The 23,294-nt window shown below is 54.1% G+C and overlaps 1 protein-coding gene across 1 annotated transcript in view; it reads left to right on the forward strand.

Moving 5' to 3' along the window:
• Window positions 1-23,294, forward strand: part of LOC122471172 — a 162,175-nt gene that overhangs the window by 35,784 nt on the left and 103,097 nt on the right. The window contains exons 9-16 of the mRNA XM_043559463.1: window positions 4,660-4,763; window positions 6,847-7,012; window positions 12,248-12,433; window positions 12,549-12,701; window positions 14,391-14,535; window positions 16,219-16,377; window positions 17,124-17,248; window positions 20,161-20,334. Coding sequence (XP_043415398.1) covers window positions 4,660-4,763; window positions 6,847-7,012; window positions 12,248-12,433; window positions 12,549-12,701; window positions 14,391-14,535; window positions 16,219-16,377; window positions 17,124-17,248; window positions 20,161-20,334 — 1,212 coding nt within the window. The remainder of the gene's footprint in view (window positions 1-4,659; window positions 4,764-6,846; window positions 7,013-12,247; window positions 12,434-12,548; window positions 12,702-14,390; window positions 14,536-16,218; window positions 16,378-17,123; window positions 17,249-20,160; window positions 20,335-23,294) is intronic.

The raw sequence follows: 23,294 nt of genomic DNA on the forward strand, positions 1-23,294 counted from the left end.
CTTCAGCAAGATGAGACGCTTATTACTACGTACTGGGCACTGTTCTCGGCCCTTAGAATGAAGGAGACAGACAGGTACCGTCCTGGCTTTCACGTAGCATGAAATCCACGGTGACGGGAGAGGGACCGTACCCACCACAGGTGATGAGGATTTCAGCTGTTGATGAGCGCTGGGAAGAGAACAGAGTAGGGATGTGGCTGAGTGACCGCTTGGGACCAGGGTCTAAAGCAGAGGTCATTGGAGTGGAGCCCTGGGGTGGTCCCTTGACAATCTAGGGGCGAAAGTGCTCTGAAAAGAGCTTGAAAGAACCAGGGTCCGGAGTCTGAGCCCTGGGGACGTGTTTGGGGAGCTGGCCGCCCAGCCTCGCGGGAGCGGGACGGTGAGGACCGGTGGGGCCGCCTCCTGCAGAGCCTCATGGTCAGGATAATTTCCGGAACATTCTAGACACATCTCGATCTTTGTCCCACCATCCCTGCCATTCACCACTCTGGGCTGGGTGTCACCGGTGACATTTGGGAGACTTTGTCTGCCTCCGCACCTGGGATAATCAGTGAGGACACCCACAAACCTGTGAACTGAATGTCCTGGACCCCTAGGGGCTGTGGGGGGCACATAGAGCAGGAAAGGGGGGTCAGAGGTGCTGGCATGGGGTATAATTTTAAGTGATGATGGAGGTGACATTGAGTAGGGGTCGGAAGAGCTGTGGATGTGGGTGGCCGGTGGCGGTGGAGGGGAGCCACAGCACATACTCCAGGGTAGGAGCTGCTCGGGGAGTCTGAGTGGCAGGGTGGTTGGTGGGGGCCTGTGGCTGGCGCCCAGTAGGAAGCACAAGAGGGGACGAGGGTCCCCTCGGTAGAGCTCACAAATCCCTTTCTCTTGGGGTAGTGGGGAGCCTTGGAGGGTGTCGTACAGAGGAGGGAGGTCACGATCTGATGTGCATTTTAACGTTCCCCCTGTGGCTAAGGCTGGAGAACAGACCGAGCGCCAGGTGGGATGCAGGGAGCCCAGGCGAGAAGCTCTTGTGGTAACTTAGGGGGACATACAGGAAGGGGGTCTGGGAGACGAAGGGAGAAGGGTCAGATTCAGATGGACACTGAGAAAATAGGTATTTTTATAATATATTGAGGATGTAGAGACTGTGTTTATACCTACTGATTTCATTTATTGATGATGAAACAGAGTAGAATATGTTGAATAAACAGACCATGTGTTATATCTGTGTATACTGGATGCATATTGAACACACACACACACACACACACATACATTTTGTACATATGTGTATATATGGCGGAGACACACGGGGGAACCAGGAGCCAGTCTCCAGCTTGCTGATCCCGTGTGCCTCACCCTGGGGGTTTCGTGGGAGCCAGAAAGAAAGGGGCCATCTGCCTCGCAAGGTGGTGCTACAAGCCACCAGCTGGTTAGGAAGTGACCAGGCCAGCTGTCAACCCAGGCAGCCTGTCCCCCCAGCAGGGTTCTTACCTTGACATTCCTGGCACCTTGGGCCAGATCATTCTTGAGTGGGGAGGGGCTGTCCTGTGCATCTCAGATGTTCAGCAGCGTCCCTGGCCTCTGCTCACCAGAGGCCAGCCTCACCCCTATCCCAGCTGTGACAGAAGTGTCCCCAGGTGGTGCCACATAGCGGCAGGGGAGTAAGGTCACCCTCGCTGAGAACAGCCACTTTGTAGCCTACGTTCTAATTGTCATGTGGCTCACCCTCAGGAAGTGCTTGGAAACCACAGGACAGGCCCGCTTCCCTCGTCTGGCCCCCAGAGCATCCTCTGACTCCCTGGCCGGGCCCTTCCCCAGGAGAGGTGGCTCAGAGCAAGGCGTACTCAGGGCCTCCGTCTTGTTTCCTGGAGACTGGCAGTGCGGGCCCCCGAGGGCACAGGGCGGCTGTTCTGTATTTATAGCCCAAGAAAGGAAATAAATTGTTCTCCCTGGGGAGGTCCTCCCCGGCTGGCGGGTTGCTGCTGAGGACCTTGTTTCTGAAAGTGGCTTTTCAGGGATGCCTCAGTGCCCACGGAGCAGCTCCTCGGCCCCCTGAAGGCCTGGGGGGCCCGCCTGGTTGCCCTGGGGACCAGCCTTGCGGGCTTCGGCTTGGGATGCCCTTGCTCGTCCCCATTGTCGCTGGGCAGGAGACAAGATTGGTTTTTTTCAGTCGGGAAACAAAACCAGGACTCCTGCTCAATAGAGAGCAAATTCTGCAGCCTGACCCTCGCCAGAGAGGCCCTGGAGTTTCGACGTGGGGGGCAGGGGGCTGTGATGGCCAGAAGCATCCGTAGATGATGCAGGAGGAGGTGAGAAGTGAGGTAGGGTGGCACAGCCCCACCCCCACTGCCAGGGAGGACTCCAGGCAGAGGCCTCGGCTCTTTGTTACTGTCTGGTATTCTAAGAATATGGAGCCCAGGTCATGGGCCTTTATTAAACACTGACTGTGTACAGCCAAGGGTTTTAGGGGCCGTGTAGACCGTGCTATGTCAGAGGTGATGGTCCAAACCCTGCAGGGCGGTTGTTAAACACAGCCGTTCTTATTAACGATCGTGTTAGAAATAAGTCCATGTTAAGGTCACCTGGGTGGCTCAGTCATTTGAGTGACCGTTGATTTCGGCTCAGGTCGTGATCTCATGATTCGTGAGATCGAGCTCTGCTTTGGGCTCTGCGTTGACAGGGTGGAGCCTGCTTGGGCTTCTTTCTCTCTCCCTGTCTCTTTGCCCCTCCTGCACGTGTGTTCTCTCTCGCTCTCTTAAACACGAAGAAAAAAAAAAAAAAAAGAAGTCACATTAGAAACAAAGGTAATCAGTGTTCAAAACCATCACTTGCCTGCCTGTGACCTTGACACCTGTGACCAGGCTGTTTGCACCTGCTGTAGGCGTGGGTGGTGACATGACCTGCTCTCGCACCTCTGTGCTGCCTTTTCCAAGTCTGCGTCCAGTGACAGCACGTGGGTACACGGGCAGCTGGAAAGGGGCCACAGTGGGAGTATTGACATCATGGGACTTGGCAGCTGCCAGAAGTCCGGGCTTTCTTTTTTCTTGTTTGTTTGCCCACCCCCACCCCATGCCCTCAGGCAGGGGACACCGGTGAAGAGTGTGGGTTTAGGAGCTAGGTGGCCAGGGTTCAGTGCTCGACTCTGCTACTTAGGGGTGAGGCCACCGGCACCTGAGTAAAGCCCTCAGAGTGTCCCGGATCTTCTCTGTTAAGGGGGGATAACGACACCCATTCCCCGTAGGCTGTCGCGTGCGGGTCAAATGAGACGGTGTGTGCACGCGACCTAGAACGGTGCCTGGCACGCAGCAGAGGCTCTGTACAAAGTGACCGGTGGTGGTCATGGTGGTGTTCGCGTTAGGATCATGCGTGCTTGTTAGTAGCGGACGGGCTTCTCCCTTGTCTCGCTGCTGGAGGGGAGAACCGGAGGCGGTGCTGTGATCCTTCCTGCTGTGGCTGACCCTGGAAGGCTAGTCCTGATGCCCACACTTGGGGCCGGAGGCCTCCCCGGAGGAGACGGCATACTCCAGGGTGGATACCCGGCCTTCCCCAGGTGGCCAGGTGCTCAGCCAGGCACGGCAGTTGTTGGAGGGCTTCAAAGCGTGAGTGTCTCAGCCCAGAGAATCTCGGGTGATGCCGAGCTGAGCCCATCCAGAAGGCAGGCAGCAGGCCTGGAGTTGAGAGTCCCCGGGGGTGGCTGCCCCGAGCTGGGCTGACAGTCTTGAAGGCCAATAGCAGTCAGGGCCTGCCGTGGTGGTGACAGTCGCCCCACCCAAGGGGTGGCTTGTATGTCCAGCATGAGAAAGTAAAGGCAAAGCTAAGGGTTGCCTCCAGCTCCACAAAGAGAAGGCACATCATAGGAACGCTGTCCGGACCCCGGGGGCCAGATGTGCTGTCCGGAGGGGTGGGTGGGCCGAGCTGGCCAGTGAGGGGCCTGTTGTGCAGCCTGCGTCTTGCCCGGCCAAGCTGTGTGCACGGGAACTGGGTGCCTGCCACTCAGCACGGGAGGCCAGAGGCTGGGCGAGTGGGTCCCAGACCCAGCATAGCCCTGGCTGGCCAGGCGTGGGTTGGGGAGCCTCGGTCCTGGCCTTGGCCAAGCCCGGGGGAGGCGTGGGGACTGCCAGCAGGAAGCCGGGACCAAATCACCTATCTCCGGAAACCTGAGGGGTGTGTGGTCTGAATACGCCCTTTTATTCTATATTTTTTTCGTTAAAAATATCAGAAACGATTGCCATCTCACCAACTCTATGAAAGAGGCTGAGACTCAGCCTAGGTCGTGGTCGTGTGAACATTTAGTGAGCTTTTGTTAGAGCGTAAAGCCCACAAAGGCAGATATCATGTCTGTTCCCCCCACCGCCTCCCGCTTATCCCCAGCCCCTAGGTGTAGTGGCTGGCACACAGTAGGTGCCCAATAAATGCTGGTTAAGCTAAAGAACAGAAATGGACCAGGCTGCCTGCCAGGAATTTGGGAGAGAGAAGCCCAGACACGTGGCCTCATTTCTTTGGATCTTAGGACACTTCAGGTGGAAGTTGCCAATACATGTCCCATTTCTTTGCCGTCCTGTCTGAAGGCAGGGGAATGGAGTAGGTGACCCTGTGCCCCCCCACCACCTCCCGAAGCTGCCAGGGGAGGAGGTGTCGCTCATGCTTCCCCGCTCTGATTCCCAGGCCGCAGAACTGTTCCTGACGCTGGTATTAGAGCTCCAGGGACTCTCCCCAGATGAGCTGCTGGAACTCTGGAGACAATCTTCTTTTAAATGCCGGGACAACTGGTAAGGGCCTTGCTGCGGGGGAGGGGGGACCGGCCCGGGAGCTGGCTGGTGGTCCTGGTGGGGCTGGGTCATCTTGGCCCCGTCCCGGCTCCCCCCTCTGAGGGCTGCAGGGTGCTATCTCGTCTCGTCTCATCTCATCCCTGTGATACTGACTCGTCCTTCGTTCTGGGATGTCTGCCAAGAAGGTGATTAAGCGGGGAGTCTGGAGGTTCCCACGGGCTGGTGGGGGTGGGGGGGCCTTCTTGTGACTCAATCTGAAGGGCCTGGCAGTATAAATACAGGCATTGTTCTCTCCCCCAGACTGGGACCCTCTTGCAGAGAGCTGGAATTAGCATTCCAATGTGCCTTGGGTACCCTTCTGGGTGGGGGTGCGGGCCGGGCTGGGGTCCCACCCCCTGGACCCTACTGATGTGGGGCCAGCAAGGGGTGAACAGAGACCCCGGGTGCCGAGTGTCTGAGGAACTCTGTGGACTCCGGGCTGTCCTGGGGAAGCCTGGGGCTCCTTCCCCAAGTCCTGCTGCTCTCCAAGCTCCTGAGCTCCAGACATCTGGGAGTTTCTCACAGCCTTTCAAAAAGATCTCAAAAAGCCTGCTTCCGATCCTGTGTGTGCCTCTCTCTCTGCCCCTCCCCCGCCCATGTGCTGTCTCTCTCCCTCTCTCAAAAATAAATAGAACACATTTTTTGAAAAGATCTCACAAAGGTTATCAGTCCAAAATATGAAAGAAAAAAAAAAACCCTGCAAAATCAACACGACCAAATGTCTCAGTGACTGCACAGCCTAATAGCTAATGGAGAGGCACCTCCTGAAACCCTTTCTCTGTATCCTCTCATTGAACCCTCACTAGGACCCTGTGGGGTAGGTGGCTTTTTTTTTTTTTTTAATCCCTACTTCATGTTTGCGCAGGGAAGCCAAGGCACAGAGGAGTTAGGAAACCGACCCAGAGTCACACAGCAGAGTTGGGAGTTTGAACCCAGGCGGTCTGTGCTTCTCCGTCTAGTACTTACGGGCTTGAATAGAAGTGATGTTTGACTTAGGCGTGTTTTAATTGTGTGTGACCAAGGCAAGGGCCCTCAGGTCCTCAGGAGGAACGAAGTGCCCGTTTCCCTGGTGACCTCCCCCGTCTGCTGCTCTGCATTTTCCTACAAGACCCTGGGTCTCATCGGTCCATGTACATGTTGGGAGTCAGGGAGGCGGGAAGACCCATCCCAAATCTAGGACTTTCTGAGAGGACAGATGCTCTTCAGAGAGTTCTTGTGTCCATGAGGCTGCCTTCACTTCTGGCCCGAGTGTGGTTCCCCAGGGCCCAGATTTATGGCAGAAAGAGGAGGTGCGAGGGTGAGAGGTGGGAAGAAAAGGGAGGGCGTCGCTCAGAGGAAGTGACCTGTGTGTTCCAAGGACTCTCGGGCATGTTGGGGCTGGTCCATCAGCATTCCCATTTTCGAGATGAGCAAATCGAAGCCAGAGACTATTGACAGGCAGATGATGAGGGTGGGGGTGGGGCGTCTGGTCCTGGGCAGGCGTGCGCTGGCTTGTGGGGCCCCCGGCTCTGGGAGCCTCCCGTTTCTGCGGTGATGCTGGGGATCTGCCTCCCATTCGCTCACATCCCTACTCAGAGCCGCCATTGTATCAAGGTTGAAAACCTTTTCTGAGCTTCGGAACCTTTCTGCCATCTCAGAAAAGAAAAGAAAAATGCTGATGTTGGCCCAGGACTGAGCATCAGAGGCAACCTGCCAGTTGTTGGTTCCTGTTCGATGCCAGAGGTCCTCGCCCCTGCTTGGTGACCGAGGCAGGTTTTAGCAGAGCAGTGGGCAGTTCTAATGTGGCCCCAAACCGCTGTTTCCTGAGTGGGCGGACTGGCCAGGGTTGGGACTGGGCTGCTGTTATCCTTGTGAACCCAGGCTGCTTGGGTCCCAAGCCCAGCTCGACCCCTTCCGGGGTGTGTGATCCCAGACACGTCCCCATCATACTTCTCGGAGCCTCAGAGTGTCCCGGGATGACCCGAGGCCACCTCGAGATGAGTCCGAAGGTGCTCAGGATGTGCGGGCCACCTCTGTGACATCCCTCTGTCTCTCTCAATCTCAGGCAGCCGCTGGTGGACGCCCTGCCCTCCTGTGGCACCGAGCCCTGTGTGGGCCTCATGAAGGACCTCATCGTGTCCGGAGAGGTAGAGGTGGACGAGATAGAGGCGTGGCTCTGGTCGCTGGCCTTCATCCCACAGCCCACAGATGCCATGGTCCACACGCTGCTGGTGAGCCCCTGCTCCCCACCCGGCCCCCTGGCATCCCTCCCAGACTTAGCAACCGATTGGACACAGGGGGTAACCCGCTTTCGTCAGGGCTCTGAGCCAGCCCCTGGTGCCACCAGTGGGGACGGAGCAGCGAGATCTGGGTTTGAGTCTCAGCAGTGTGCCTCCCAGCTGTGTGACTGTGGGCAAGTGGCTTAACCTCTCTGAGCCTGTTTTCTGATCCGGAAGATGGGGATGGAATAAGAACCTTCCTCCGGGGCTGGTGGTAAGAGACGGGGCGATGCATGTAAATGGATTCTCCCCGTGTCTGGCACAGAGTCTGAGCCCTTTAGGCGAGAGCTGTTCTTGTTATTGTACACAGATACGTTTATTGAGTCTTGAAACTAGGAAGCCTGTGTGAAGCTAGGCCAAGGATTTCTGATCACCTGGAGGTCTTAGTGAATCCTGACGGTGCCTCTGTGAAGTAGGTGCTTTGATTACGCCCATACTGCAAATGGGGAAACTGAGGCCCGAGGAGGCTGGGAAGCTTGCCTAAGGTGGCCCGCGTGCCCTTCCTTTCTCCGAGGGATGTGTCCTCACTTGCCTGCGGGCACCGTCACTTGTTGTTTCTCACCCTGCTGTGCCAGGCGGGTAGTGGGCGAGGATTCAGGGGTCACCAGCAGGGAGCAGGGGTGAACACACTCGAGAGCTGGTGATAGGCAGCCAGGGTCCCCGGGAGCGGCAGAGACCCCTGCCTCGCCAGTGAGGGAGGACGTCTCCAGCAGGATCTTTCAGTCCCTCGTGCTGGTCAGGCTCTGGCTGACTCTCTGGGCAGAATATAGGGAGCACTCACCCCTGACCCCTGACCACGGACTCCAGTGTTGGCTGTGGGGCCGGTCCAGGCAGGCTATGTGGTTGGCTCTGCTCAGCAGACACAAATCAGGCCCTGATTCAGAGGCAGGCTCAGGCTGGCCCCCGCTGGGGGCATCCCCCACGGCTTATGGCCCGACAGGTGACAGTCTGGCCACCAGGGGCACTAGCGCTGTCCAGGAGCCACCAGGGCTCAGTCAGTGCCTGCAGGGTCAGTGTCCTCGAGACCGTTTGTTCGGCACAAGTGAGGTGGTTAAAAGGGCAGGCTCCGGTTCTAGACCTCCAGCTCCGGATCGCAGCTCTGTCTCTTACCAGGATGACCTACAGCCGGGCGCTTGCCTTTTCTGTGCCTCAGTTTCCCCCTCTGTGCAGTGGGGTGATGCATAATGAGACTCTGTGGATCAAGGGACTGTCGTGATGTGCACCAAGTGTCATGAGTGCGGCTGGTGTCGCTGCTGGGACCACTTGTTAGGGATACGGGGTGGGTGGGGTCCCTCGGCTCACAGAGCCCAGGGTCTCGTCCGCCTACTTGGCTTGTCCTCTACGCCAGAGCTGGCCCCTCTCTGGACTGGTTTGCTCGTTCTCTCGTCCAGTCCACAAGGACACAGTGTGCCGGGCGCTTGTGGGGCATGTGTCCGGGATGCAGACTTGCTTTTAGCAGCCTGGAAGGGGTGGAGAGAAGGAAGAGGGGAAGGGGGAGGGGGAAGAGAAGGAGGGGGAAGGGGGTAGGCAAGAGAGTTTAAAAAAAGTTTTTTTAATGTTTGTTTATTTTTGAGAGAGAAAGAAGCGAGAGAGAGCGAGTGAGCGGGTGAGGGGCAGAGAGAGAGAGGGAGACACAGAATCTGAAACAGGCTCCAGGCTCTAAGCTGTCAGCACAGAGCTCGACGCGGGGCTCAAACTCACGCACCGTGAGATCATGACCTGAAGGGAAGTCAGATGCTTAACTGACTGAACCACCAGGCGCCCTGAGAGTATTTTAATATACTTTTTCTTGTGGAGTAATTTTCGGTGTGCAGAAGGGTTGCAAGGCTAGTACAGAGTTCCTGTGTATCCGGGCCTGGTTTCTCCCATTACTAATGTCCGACGTCACCAGGGCATATTTGTCACATCTAAGGAACTGACCTTAGTGCGTTACTTACTAAACTTCAGCTGTTCAAATCCCACCACCTTCCCCACGGTGTCCTCTGTCTGTCCCACCGTCCCAGGGGGCCGCGTTGCCGTTAGGGGTGTGTTTTTAGTTACATGTCAAAGTACCCAATCAGGAGACTGTGCTACCCCCAAGTGTCCTGTGTGAGATTTGTCCACCTGGGCAACCAGAAAAAGACGGAGGACATTTCCTGCTCCCCTCCCCCACCCCATGTCCTTCCTGGTCGGTGACGTCAAAGATCATGGGGATTCTGACCTTTCCGGCCGTCCCTCACTCTTGCCCGCTCTTGACATTGTCCTGTGAGCTCATGTGCACCTGGAGTCGGGCTTCTTTCTCCCATATTCTCTGTGAGACTTGTCCATGCTGTGTGCATGTGTGTGTGTGTATGTGTGTGTGTGTGGACTCCGTTCCATTGCTGGGCCCTATGCTGCCTCTTTGCCATTTCCTCTCTTTGTGGTGTCTCTTGATGAATGTAACTTAGAAGTTCTTGGTTTGGGAAATGCAGGCTGTCTGTCTTTTCCAGCTCGTGTTTCATCTCCCCAATGCATCTTCTATTGTTTTCTATCAGGTTACCTGTCTGGCCTCTGGGGGAGGCTTGATTTGGGGCCAAGACGAGTGGGTTTTCAAGTCCCGTTGGAAAAGGGAAGTAAGTTGTATGAGGGTCATAGGCCTGGGGAATATTTTATCTTTTTTTTATATAATTTTTTTTAAATGTTTTTATTTATTTTGACACAGAGACAGAGCGTGAGCAGGGGAGGGGCAGAGAGAAAGGGAGACACAGGATTCAAGGCAGGCTCCAGGTTCCGAGCTATCAGCACAGAGGCCCATGTGGGGCTTGAACTCACAGACTGGGAGATCATGACCTGAGCCGAAGTCGGACGCTCAACCGACTGAGCCACCCAGGCGCCCTGGGAAAATTTTATCTTTAAAAATTAAAGGGGGGGGGGCACCTGAGTGGCTCATTCGGTTAAGCGTCCGATTTCAGCTCAGGTCACGATCTCATGGTCCATGAGTTCCAGCCGCTCATCGGGCTGTGCTGACAGCTCAGAGCCTGGAGCCTCTTTCAGATTCTGTGTCTCTGTCTCCCTCTGCCTCTCCCCTGCTCATGCCGTGTCTGTCTCAAAAATAAACAAACATAAAAAAATTAAAATGAAAAGAGAGAACCTTTTAAGCAGACTTTTAATTGAAGTGTCACCAAAGCTTTTTTTAAGTTAGAGATTTTTGTATTAGGAGCCAGTGTTCTGATTCTCGTGAAGTCAAGGAGGGCTTGCCGTTCTGGGCAGACATCTCCTGCCTCCCTGTCCCTCGGGCAGCCAGTGATCCCACAGGGTCCTTGCTGCTCTGGGAGCCCTGACCTCATGCTGGCCCCGCTGTCCTGCAGCTCCCAGCCGGCCAAGGGGCCCCAGCCACTTGGCCTCCCCCGCTGGGCCCTACCTCGCTTCTCGTTCCATCTTTGGTCCCTGGAGGGGACCCCTGGAGGGTATAGACATTGCATTTTCCCAGGCTGCCAGGCCGTCGCTGCTCTCGGTGGGGTAATAGAAGCCACTGCCCGATGCCCATGCCCAGACCCGGTTTCCGCAAGTTGAGAATATGTATTTAAGGAGCAGTGAGCGTGGGGTAACGTCCTGCCCGGGAGCCAGACCCTTCAGGGTTACGTCTTGGCTCCACCTCTTTGTGGGCTGGGTGACCGTACGCAAATTACTTAATCTCTCTGTGTCTCACGATTCAATCATGTGATCTGTGTGACATGTGAACAGCAGAACCGGGCACACAGGGAGTGCCATGTCAGTGTTTTTTATTAAAATCCATCTTCCTAAGGTCGCCTGGGTGACTTAGTTAAGCGTCCGACTTCCGCTCGGGTCATGATCTTGCGGTTCATGAGTTCCAGTCTTGCCTCCGGCTCCTGCTCCGTGCTGACAGCTCTGAGCCTGCAGCCTGCTTTGCATTCTGGGTCTCCCTCTCCCTCTGCCCCTCCCCTGCTCGCATCTGTCTCTTTCTCTCTCAAACATAAACATTAAAAAATTTTATAAATAAAATCTTTCTGGCTTTTCCCCCGAGAGGCCTAGAACCAGCGCTCCCCTATCTCGCACTCACCCCACCCCCCTTTGCTTTCCTCTGATTTGAAGGCTCCAGGGCCCTGGTGTAGGGGTGGCTGAGCGTCTTGGTGGGACCCTGTCGCACAGCTGGAACGGGCCGGGGTCTGACTCAGCCTGGGCTCAGTTGCTGCTGCTGCTGCTGGGAGGTCCCTGGAGAGATGAGCCTGCTTGATGTGGGTGGGTAGGGCAGTGTAGCCCCCACGGCGGGGACTGGGGTCTCCTGACCCTCAGGGAGCGAGACCCAAGAGGCCCCAGCATGTGTTGGAGGGTGGGGCTGGCGGCAGGAAAGTCTCGATTTCCACGCCTTTGGGAAACTGGCGGAAAAACACAGCTGTCATTTAAACATTCAGCTTGCAGGTAGAGAAGTTAGGTTAAAAGCCAAGGTCATAGAGACTGCACGCCTCATCCCGTTACGGCACAGGACTGCCTCCCTTTCCTCGGGTTTATTTAGGCGAGGTGGGTGTGCGCGTGCGCATGTGCGTGCGCACGCGCTTGCTGGCGTGAGCGGGCGCGCGCATGCGCGCGCTTGCCGCATGCCAGCCGCTGCCCGCTGATGTCTGCGCGTGTGGCCCCGCTGCGGTGAGCCGCCGAGAGCGCTGTGACAGGAGCATTTACACCGTGGAAATTGGCCAGCGCTACCCACGAGGGGCTGCGGTTTCTCCGGGTGGTTGCTAAGCATTTACCCGTACGCCCCCGCCCTCCCGCCGTGTTGTGCCCGCCTTCCTCCTCCAAACTGGTGACTGAGCCCGGGGTTTCCCAGCCTCTCACTGTTGACCTCTGGGGTGGACAGTTCCTCCTGGGTGCGAGAGGACCTTCAGCGGCATCCCCGGTCTCTGCCCCCGGGATGCTGGAGTGTCTGCTTCTCAGTTGTGACAGCTGAAACATCAGCGACAGTCCCCTGCCCTGCGTCCCCCTAACGGCCTTCTCCCTCCTTGATGCACCTAAGCGTCACCTAGGTCCTTTGGCGGGTGCTCCGTGGACAGGCCCCACCATACGCCAGTTTATTCAGACTCCCGGGGTAGGGGACCCAGGTCTCTAGGAGTCTGTGTGCAGCCAGGGCGGGGGGCCCATCTGTATGCCGCCGGGCCTGTGAAGGGCCACTTAGCAGCCTTCTCGGCTGGCGTGGGGGCCGGTTTCTGTCCCCAGCCGCTCCTGCAGACCCCGGGGGCCAGCCCCAGCGCCTTTCTGGGCATCTCGGCCCTGGTGCACAACCTCTGTGCCTCTCTGGACGAGCCCTGCGGACGCCTGCCTGGTGTTGGCTCCCTCGTAAGGATCCTGGGAGAGGCCTTGGATGCCAACTGCACCCTCCAGGAGCCCTCAGACGCTGACCAGGTGAGGGAGACCGGCATCCTGGGCACAGCCTGTGCCACGCAGGTGAGCCCTCAGCTGTGCGGGTGAGGTGAGCACCCCCACCAGGCCTGAAGGCCCCACCGACGTCTTGTTTCAGCTCCAGCTCGTGCTGAAGGCGATTGGCAATGCGGGCCTGGCGGCCGCCGCTCTCACCCCTGCTCTGAGCACTTGTGCGTCTGAGAGGAGCTGCCCCCCTGAAGTCCGGCTGGGAGCCATCCAGGCCTTCCGGAGAGTTCCCTGCTCTGCGGACGTGAGCTCCTGTGTGTCGTTCCCTGGGGTTGCGATTGGGCGGCGGTGGGTCTCGAACCACTGTTTGCGAATTCACTTCTTCATTTGTTCATCCGTCGCATATTTACTGGGTACCTACTGTGCACCGGGCACCTGCGTGAATAGGCGTCCGGGTCTCTGTTGACACGGAGCCTGCATCTGGTGTGGGAGGCAAGGACTGATCAAAGAAACACACAAATAAGCAATATGATCACAAACCATATAGAAGCCGTCCTGTGCAGCAAACCCTCTAGTTCGGGGGTCGGCGAGCTCTGGTCCACAGGCCCCAAGCTCCCTTGCTGCCTATTTTGCATGAAATATTTTGCTGGAACGCAGCCGTGCCTGTTCATTTGTGTGTTGTCTAGGACTGCTTTTTTTTTTTTGCTACAGCTGCAGAGTAGAGTCGTTGCAAGAGACTGCATGGCCCGCAAAGCCAGAAAAATGTACTGTCTGTCCCTTTGCAAAAAAGTTGGCTGACCCCTGTTCTAGAGGCTTCTCTCGCCCTCAAGCCAGAGTCTTGACAGACCTGGCAGGCCCTGTGTGCCCTGACCACTGACTTGCTTATAGCTTTGTCTCCTATTTTCCTCACTCCTACGGCTCTCCAGCCACGCTGGGCTCCTGGTTTTCCTCACTCTGGGCGCGCTTCTGCCGCAGGCCCTTTGCATGGGCTGTTCTCCCTTCCCAGAATGCCTTTCCCCTGGATATCCTGAGGCTTCACTTGTCACTTCCTGTAACTCTTTGTGTATAAATCACTTTGCAGGGGTCCTCCTTGGCTCTTGCACCTGAAATTACTTATACATTAAAAAAAAATTTTTTTTTTAATGTTCCCTTTTGAGAGGGAGAGAGAGGCAGAGTGTGACCTGGGGAGGGGAAGAGAGAGGTGAAGACACAGGATCTGAAGGCTGTCAGCACAGAGCACACGTGGGGCTTAAACTCACGAATCCAGAGATGATGACACAAGCTGAAGTCAGACGCTTAGCTGACTGAGCCACCCAGGTGCCCTTAAAATTGCTTCCCCGTTTAACTTTTCCCTTTTTGGCATTTATCACGTAATACACATTTCACAGACGAACCACGTTTATTGTCAGTCTTCCTGCACTAGAAAATCACCTTCCGGGGACAGGAGCTGGGTTTATCTTGCTTGTCACTGTCACCTGGCGCTTAACACAGTGCTGGGCACATAGTAGGTGCTCAGTAAATACTGCTGCAAGAGTGGACGGATGGAGGGCTGTGCTCTGAAGGAAACCGGCAGGTGCCGAGGGAGAAAGTCACAGGGTGAGGGAGGTTGCTTGCTTAGGAAAGGGGCCTGGGCAAGCCAAGCCCTTGAGAGAATACCTCCTTTGTGTCACACACTGTGCTGCTTCTATAAATAAAGTTTTATTAGAACGCAGCCACACCCATCTATCTACCTGCTGTTACCTGTGGAAAGTGGGGAGCCTTCGGGCTGGGGGATGACGGGGCTCAGCAGTGACCCTACCACCTCCCGTAAATGGGCCTCAGGTGACAGCATCAGGGAGGCCTCCTATGGCGGAGATATTATCAGAGCCGGGGCGGGGGGGCGACAGGGCCACCTGCTGGAGCCAGAGCAGCTCGGGGGACATGGAACCCCGGGGTGGAGAGGGGTGGGAGGTGGATGGACCCAGGGTGATGGCCTCCCCTCTGCCCGGGCCAGCGATCTGTGCTCTCCCGCCTGTACCAAAGCCCCGAGGAGGACACTGAGATCCGCATCAATGCCTACCTGGCCCTGATGAGGTGTCCTGGCGAGGAGGTGTTCGCCCAGGTGCGGCGCACCCAGGCCGGCGAGCGGTCTACCCAGGGTGAGCAGTGGGAGCTGGGGGTGGGGGCGGGGCTGGCACGGGGCCTCCCGCTGGGTGTGAGGGTTTGGAAGCGGGTTCACCTCTGCGCATCAGGTGCTCTCCTAACCCCTTCCTGTTCTCCTTTTCTTGCCACACCCCCTGAACAAGTAGCCTCATGTGCCCGCATGTCCCATGTATGGCACCTAGACAATCTTGGACAAGTTGCTTCTCTTTCTGGATCTCCGTTTCCTCATCTGTGAAAAGGGATGAAAGCCGCTGACTTCCCTTGTAGTTCTGGCCAGTTCGTGACCTAGTGCCTGGAAGGGAGACCTGAGACAGAGGAGGAACAGTGTCTCCAAATCTCCGATCCCTTCTAGGGTCAGAGAGTACCCTTTAAACAGGGGCCTCTGGGGCTCCTGGCCGGCTCGGTCAGTTAGGTTTCTGACTCTTGGTTTTTGCTCAGGTCGTGATCTCATGGTTCGTGGGTTCGAGCCCCACGTCGGGCTCTGTGCTGACAGTGTGGAGCCTGCTTGGGATTCTCTCTCTCACTCTCTCTGCCCCTCCACTTCTCCTGCTTCCTGTCTCTTTCTTGCTCTCAAAATAACTAAATAAACAGGGGCCTCTGGCCATAGTTCTTAAACCGAAAAGTGAAACTTCAAAGAAAAATAAGTTGAACTAATTTTCAAAAATATTGTGCATGCTACACAGTGAGGTGAGACCCTGGAGCCCCACAGCTCGGGTTCAAATCCCAGCTCAGCGGCTCCCTGCCTGTGTGCCTTTGGACAAGTTACTAAACCTTGCTGAGCCTCTGTTTCTACATCTGGGAAATGGGGATGATCGTACTAGCACTATCTCCCTCATAGAGGGAGCATAAACCGAGTCAATACACAAAGGCATTTAGAACGGTTTGTCTTTTAAAAATTTAAAGTTTCTTTATTTTGAGAGAGAGAGAGAGAACGCATGTACCGGTGCACGAGAGAGGGAGACACAGAATCCCAAGCAGGCTCCTCACTGTCAGCGTAGAACCCAACGTGGGGCTTGAACTCACGAACCGCCAGATAATGACCTGAGCCAAGACCAAGAGGCAGAATCTTAACCGACTGAGCCACTCTAATATCCCTCATCGGAATCTTTCCCCTGGGTGATCTCATGTAATCTTTACTTCTCCAGAGAGCCTGGGGATCCCTATCCCGAATTGCACATCACCCCTTTCCCAACCCTGAAAGATACTCATTTCTCTGGGCCCAAGCTTCCTCTTGACTGGTCTGCACCAGCAGCCCTGGGAGATGGGTTGTGATGCTTCATTTTGCAGTGAGGAAACTGGGCCTCAGAGAGGTAGAGTAACCAGCCTAAGGTCACACAGCTCGTGAGTGGTGGACGTGAGATTCAGACTTGGGTCTGACTGTCAACCCAGAGCTTTCCCCACAGTGTCCCCCTCTCCCTTCCAGAAGGCACGTCAGGATGCTGTGCGCGGGCTGGATTGACAAGTTCCATGAAAGCACCACTGTTGGCCGTGATTTCTTGAAATAAAATACGGATAGCTGGGCTCCTGAGAAGCCCCTTGGCTTGTGGAAGTGGCAGGACTTGGGCTACAGGCTCTGATGGGTTGGGGGGAGGGAGTCTGTTCTCTGGGCTGAGCCAGCTCCAGATCCATCCCTCCCCTCCCCTCCCCTCCCCTCCCTGTTGGCTGTGACTGGACTCCAGTGGGTTCCTTTGTGTGGAGTCACCTGCTGCAGCTGCTGGAGACCGATGACCCTCTGAAGCGCGCTCTCCGGGAGACCCTCCCTGAGGACATCCTCAGCCAGGAGTTCCAGCCGGAGGCCTGGAAACACTCATCCTATTCTGACGTCACCTTTCGCTCAGGTATGGCCATCCTGGGCAGCCGCTGCCCCGCTCTGGGGCCATGAAGCCCTGGGGGACCTGGGAGCTCTAACCCTCGAGGACACGTGGATCTTTCCCAGTTGTCACCTGTTTATATGCCACCTGCTTGATTTTTTTGCTCTGTTCCCACCCACCTGCCATATTTGTTGGAAGAAGTCTAAACTCATCAACTATCAGCCAGTTCATAGCATGCAATGGAGTATTTCTGTCTTTCCTCTAAACTGGTTCTTTTTTAACTTGCATTTATTTCAAAAGGAATCTGTCTATTACTACCGTTAATAAAAAAAAAAAAAATCAGTTTAACTCTGTAAATGAAGGTAATCCGGAAAAGGAATACAATGCTGATGAAATAGTGGTGGAAGATCGGCTCTGTTTCCTGCCTGTGAATTGGGGACCTGTTTTCCCCTGTGTTAAAAGGCACTAAACGGAGGCTGTTGCCATCTTGTCGTAATTAAACAGAGCATCCAAAAGGAAACCCCGTTCTAGCTTGGGTACCTCTACTCCCTCGGCCGCTCCCGAAGTCTCTGGGTAGAAAGTGGGGTGCCCACCTGTCAGCAGGAGTGTCCTGATCTTTTCTGGGGCTTTGATGAGGCCAAAGGCAGAGACACCTGTCCTGCTGGGGAGGACGTGCCCCATCTTGCCTTGTCTTAGGCTGTGGCCCCTTGGTGGCCAGACTCTACTCTGTGACAGGTACAGAGTGTGCTGATCCTCTCTCTTGGTTCTCCTAGTGTCTGGCAGCCTGGGAGCCAACCTGGAGCGGACCCTTCTCTTTTCTCCAGCCTCCTTCCTCCCCCGTTCCGCCATGACTAACCTGACCATCCACGCCCTAGGTCATGCCTTCAACTTCCTGGAGGTGAGAGGGGGCCCACTCTAGTCGCCTTGGGGCCTCTTCTAGAAGGCCAGGGGTTATCCCATCCATCCATTTTTCCATATATCACCTCTTGAATCTATTGATCGACTCCTCAGTCTTGTACCCCCTGGTCCTTACATCCATCCACCCACACGTACATACATCTGTCCATCCACTCGATCCCTCCCTCTCACCCATCTCTCTCCTCCCTCTCATCTCTGTACCTTCCCACCCATCTGTCCATCTACCCTCTCACCTACCCATCTAGTCACCTGTTCTCCCAGTCAGCCACCTACCTACCCATCCATGTATCCATCCACACACCTACCCGTTCATACCTCTGTATGTTCGTCTGCCTTCATCCGTCGTCCATCCATCTGTCTATCTGTTTATGTAGCCTCTCACCCATTTCTCCACCAACTTCTCACCCCTGCATCTATTCACCCAGCCTCCTAGTCATCCACATACACTCCTGTGCACCCGTTCACACACCTGTCCACATATTCACGCTTATATACATCTGTATATCTGTCATCAGTCCAGCCTCCCATCCAGTCCGTCCGTCCATCCATCCATCCATCCATCCATCCATTCTTCTCCTCCATCTGTTCTCTAATGCGCCATTATCCCCATCTCTCCATCTACCCTCTTTCCCATCCATCCATCCATCCATCCGTTCTTCTCTCTCTCACCCACCCATCTGTCTATTCACCTACTTACCTACCCACAGCTTCATTTTTCTCACTCATCTATCCATCCTTCCATCCAATCTATCCATCTTCCATTTCCATCTACGCCCATTCGTCTATCTGTCCATCCATATATTCATATTTACCTACCCGCCTGTCATCCATTGCACAAATATCTCTCTTCTACGTGACTTGTGCCAGGTGCTGTACTAGGCTCTGAGAATCTGATGATCAACAGGTAAGATAAGCTCCCTGCCCACAGAGGTAAACAGATAAAAAATGAGTAAACATATTGATAAAACAGTGGCAACTTTTAAGTATTGTGTTCGGGAAGGCGAAGTTTGAGCTGTGACCTAAAGGGGGAGCTTGAGCAGCCTAGTGAAGAGCTGGGGTAAGAGCGTCCCAGGCAGAGGCACCAGTATGTGCAAAGGTCCTGAGACAAGAAAGGACTTGGTATGTTCAAGGAGCAGAAGTAGACCAGTAGAGTGAGAGAGATGTAAGATGGGTGTGCAGAGAGGAGCAGGGCCACATCGTGGAAGAGTTCTTTAAAAAAATTCGTTTTAGGTTTTTATATTATTTTTGAGAGAGAGAGCGCCAGTGGAGGAGGGGCAGACAGAGAGGGAGGCAGAATCTGAAGCAGGCTCCAAGCTCTGAGCTGTCAGCACACAGCCCAACATGGGGCTCGAACTCGTGAGTGGCGAGATCGTGACCTGAGCTGAAATCGGACGGTTAACTGACTGAGCCATTCAGGCGCCCCTCACATCCATCACATTTTAAGAACCAACTAAGCCAGGCGTATTAGTGTTCTCTCGAGAAACAGAACCAGTAGCACATAGGTACCTCTAGAAAGAGATTTATTGTAAGGAATTGGCCCACCCGATTATGGAGGCTGACAGTTCCAAGGTCTGCGGTCAGCAAGCTTTAAAGCCGATGGTGTTGTTCTAGTCGGAGTCTGAGGGCCTGAGAGCCTTTTATTTTAGAGGCTTGAGACCTGGGAAAAGCCGATGTTTGAGGTTAGGCTGAAGGCAGGGAAAAGGTGATGTCCCAGCTTGAGGCAGTCAGGCAGAATTACCCTGTAGTTGTTGATTGCCTTTTGTTTCATTCATGCCTTCGACTGATGGGATGTGGCCCACCTACATTATCGGGGCACTCTGCTTGGCTCAGTCTATTGATTTAAATGTTAGGGGCACCTGGGTGGTTCATTCAGTTGAGTGTCTGACTCTCGGTTTGGGCTCAGATCATAATCCCAGGGTTATGGGGTTGCGCCCCGCATGAGGCTCTAAGCTGAGAGTGGAGGCTGCTTAAGAGTCTCCTTCTCCCTCTGCCCCCTCCCCCTGCTCTTGTGTGCACATGTGCTTGCTCTCTCTCTCTCTTCCTGTCTCTCTCTTAAATATATCTATGTATATAATATCTATATTTATCAATATAGATATAGATACAGGTATTTTATATGTAGGTAGATATAGATGAATGTTAAATCCATCCAAAACCACTCTCACAGAAACACCCCAAGTTGTGTGTGACCAAACATTTCAGCACCCCATGGCTCAGTCAAATCAGCACAAAATTACCCATCACACCAGGCCTTCAGCATGCCTAGTGCATGAGACACGGGATCCTGCTCTCACGGAGCTCAGGATCTTGCAAGGGTGACACACAGATTACAGCGTCTGAGTGTGACCTGGAGGTTTCAGGCTGGACATTGAGGGGAAGGAGTGATAGATTTGGTCAGGGGATGGGGAATGTGGGAAGAGAGTGATGTGGGAATTCAAGGAGGACTTCCCAGAGGCGGTGCCATTTGAACCAGGCCTGAAAGAATCGGTAAGAATTTTTCCTGTGCAGCTTTTGCCCAGCAGATGTGGAACTTGATTTGGAAACGTGGTGCCCCGGGGCCCTTGGGTGGCTCAGTTGGTCGAGTATCTGATTCTTGATTTCAGCTTAAGTCATGAACTCCTGGTTCATGAGTTTGAGTCCTGTGTTGAGTTCTGCGGTGACAGCATGGGGCCTCCTTGGGATTCTCTCTCTCATCCTCTCTGCCCTTACCCTGCTCAATCTCTCTAAATAAACAAGTAAACTTAAAAAAAAAAAAGAAAGGTGGATCCTAGGGAGCCCAGAGAGCCCTGCCCAAGCCTGCTGGGCACCCCAATTCGAGCCCCCCTGCCCTGCAGCTCTGATCATCCATGTGACTGAGCAGCTCCTCATGGAGTCCTGGCTTTTTCTTCCCAGCTTGGCCTCCGGCTGGAAAATGCAGAGAAAATCGTCCACAGGCTGTTTGGTGGGAAGTCGTTCTGGGGACAGGAAGAGGAGGGAGAGGCCCAAGCAGAGAAGTCCCCAGAGCCAGAAGCAGGGTCCACCCCACATGCCAGCAGCCCTGACTGTCCGGGAGAAAGGTACAGAAAGGTGAGAGGCATGCAAGCAGAAGGTAAGGGGGGGTACCCGCTCCCACCCGCCAGCTGAGCTTTTGGCCTGGGGTCCCAGCTGTCGATGACCTCAGACCCTGCCTTCCCTCCCCCCACCACCACAGAAACAAGTAACTGGTCCCGAGCTGAGTAGCAGAGATTAGCCTGCCGGGTGGTGAAAAAGCGTTTATCAAAGCATCACATACAATTAGAAAACTGCCCAAGATTGTTGGCGCTTTTCCGCCAGTAGAAAACATCCTTAGAATCAATGTGCAGACCACTGTCAGCACCCCAGGGGCCCCCTGCTCCTTCCTCTTCTAGTCTACCCCCTCCTAACCAAGGGTGATCACTAATCCCACCTCCTAACTGCACTGATTAATTCTACTTAAAAACAAAAATCAACTTTGTAGAGGTATAGTTGGCCAGTAACAAACGGCGTGTATTTACAGTATAGTTTGTTGAGTTTTGACATAGGTATGTGCTATGAAATCATCACCATAGTAAAGTCAGTGAACATATCCATCACCCCCAAAAGTTTTCTCGTGCTCCATAATATCCCCTCCTTCCACCCACCCCTGTCCCCAGGAACCAGTGGTAGGTTTTCTGTCCCTGTAGATCACTTTGCATTTTCTAGAGTTACGTAAATGGAATCACGTGACACAAACTTAATTTTCAAAGCGTATAACCTTGGGGTGCCCGGGTGGCTCAGTTGGTTGAGCTTCTGGCTTCAGCTCAGGTCATGATCTCACGTTTCATGGGTTCGAGCCCCATGTCGGACTCTGTGCTGACAGCTCAGAGCCTGGAGCCTGATTCGGATTCTGTGTCTCTTCTCTCTGCCCCTCCCCTGCTTGCACTCTGTCTCTCAGAAGTAAGTAAATGTTTAAAAAAAAATTTTTTTTAATAAATAAAAGCGTGTAACCTTTTTGCCCAGCTTCCTGCATGCAGCACATTATTCTGTGATTCACCCACATGGCAGGCTATACTGGTAGGTTATTTCTTTTTGTTGCTGAATAGCCTTCCATTGTATGGATGTGCCAGTTTGCTTATCCAAAGGTGGATGGACCTTTGTGTTGTTTCCATCTTGGGGGCTGCTATGAACATTCATGTACAAGTCTTCACCTGAATGTATGTTTTCACGTTTCTTGGGTGGATGTCCAAGAACAGGCATGACTGGGTCAGATGGTAGTTACAGGTTTAATCTTTGAGACTTTCCTGGACTGTTTTCCAAAGTTGTTGTACCATTTTGCACTCCACCAGCAGGGTGGGAGAGTTCTGGTCTCCCCCTCATCCTCGCCAGCACTTGGTATGATTAGACCTTTTAACTGTTGTCATTCTGTTAGTAGTGGGATCTTCCATCTTTAATGTGTGACTCCCCAGTGACTAATGACGTTGAACTTATTTTCATGCTTGTTTGTCCATAGGTCTTTTTTGGTATATGTTCAGATATAGTGTCTGTTGTTATTTTTTTAATATTGGATTGGGTTCTTATTACTGAGTTTTGAGAATTCTTTGGATTTTGGAAACAAGTCTTTTATCCGATATGTGGCTTGCAAATATTTCCTCCCAGCGTGTGGTATGATCTTTAATTTTCTTAAAAATTTTTGTCTGTAATGTTTATTTATTTTTGAGTGGGGGAAGGGGCAGAGAGCGAGGGAGACACAGAATCCGAAACAGGCTCCAGGCTCTGAGCTGTCAGCACAGAACCTGACGTGGGGCTCGAACTCAGGGACCGCGAGATCATGACCTGAGCCGAAGTCGGACGCTTAACCAACTGAGCCACCCTGGCGCCCCTAAAATGAACCATCTTAACGCAGACAATTCAGTGACATTAGTACATCCTCAGTGATGTGCACCCCCCACTTCTATCCAGTTCCAGAATACCCTTACCACCCTAAAGGTGACCCATACCCATTACAAGTCACTCCCCAGCCCCTGGCAACCACTAATCTGCTTTGGGTCTCTATGAATTCAACTATTTGGGACATTTCCTATGAATGGAATCAGACAACCTGGGACCTGTTGTATCTGGCTTCTTTCACCTCCCATCGTGTTGTGAGATTCATCTGTGTTGCACGGGTCAGTACTCCCTCCCTTTCTGCCGCTAATATTCCTCTGTGTGGAGAGACTATACTGTTGGTCCACCTGCCTGCTGAAGGACCTTCAGGCTGCAGGTTGCTTCCACTTCTTGGCGAGCGTGAATGATGTTCCTCGTGTCCTTGTGTGTGTGTGTGTGTGTGTGTGTGTGGTTTCTTTGGCTTAAAGTTGGTTTGTGAGATCATCTCTGTAGCTGTGTATACTTACGGCTTGTTCGTGCTCTTTGCTGTGTCACGTTCCACGGTACGGAGACACCACCGTTTGTTTATCCGTCCTGCTTCTGGTGGGCTTCTGGGTGGTTTCCAGTTTCTGGCTTCTTGCAGGGTGGTGCTGTGAACATCCTTGTACGTGTCTTTTTGGTGAACGCACGTGCGCGTTTCTGCGGGGCGTGTAGCCAGGAACGGATTTGGTGGGTCGCCGGGTGCTTTAACATCCGTTCTGTGGGTGAGGACTGTGCCTTCCGTGACTCTTCTCCCACTGAAGGCCACTTAGGTGGTTGGCAGCTTTTTGCTCTCATAAGAAGCTACTGCTGCATACATCTGATGGTGATCAGGGAGAGTGGCTGGGGCATTTATCGTGGGACACGGTCACACAGTTACCAGTCATCAAGTGTGAACCCAGGGCCCAAGGACACAAAGATGGTCAGGACATGGTCCCTGCCCTTTAGAGCCTCTTGGACTAGATCTGGGGCCAGCAAGTCACGTGAATGAGGCTGGTAGGCTAGGCATAAACACTTTTTCTTAGAATCTATAATCCTTGGGGTGGCTGGGGGGCTCAGTCGGTTAAGCATCTGACTCTTGATTTTGGTTCAGGTCATGATCTCACCGTTATGGGATCGAGCTCTGCATCGGGTTCCATGCTGAGTGT

The sequence above is a fragment of the Prionailurus bengalensis genome, chromosome E3, assembly GCF_016509475.1.
Source record: "Prionailurus bengalensis isolate Pbe53 chromosome E3, Fcat_Pben_1.1_paternal_pri, whole genome shotgun sequence".
Taxonomy (NCBI): domain Eukaryota; kingdom Metazoa; phylum Chordata; class Mammalia; order Carnivora; family Felidae; genus Prionailurus; species Prionailurus bengalensis.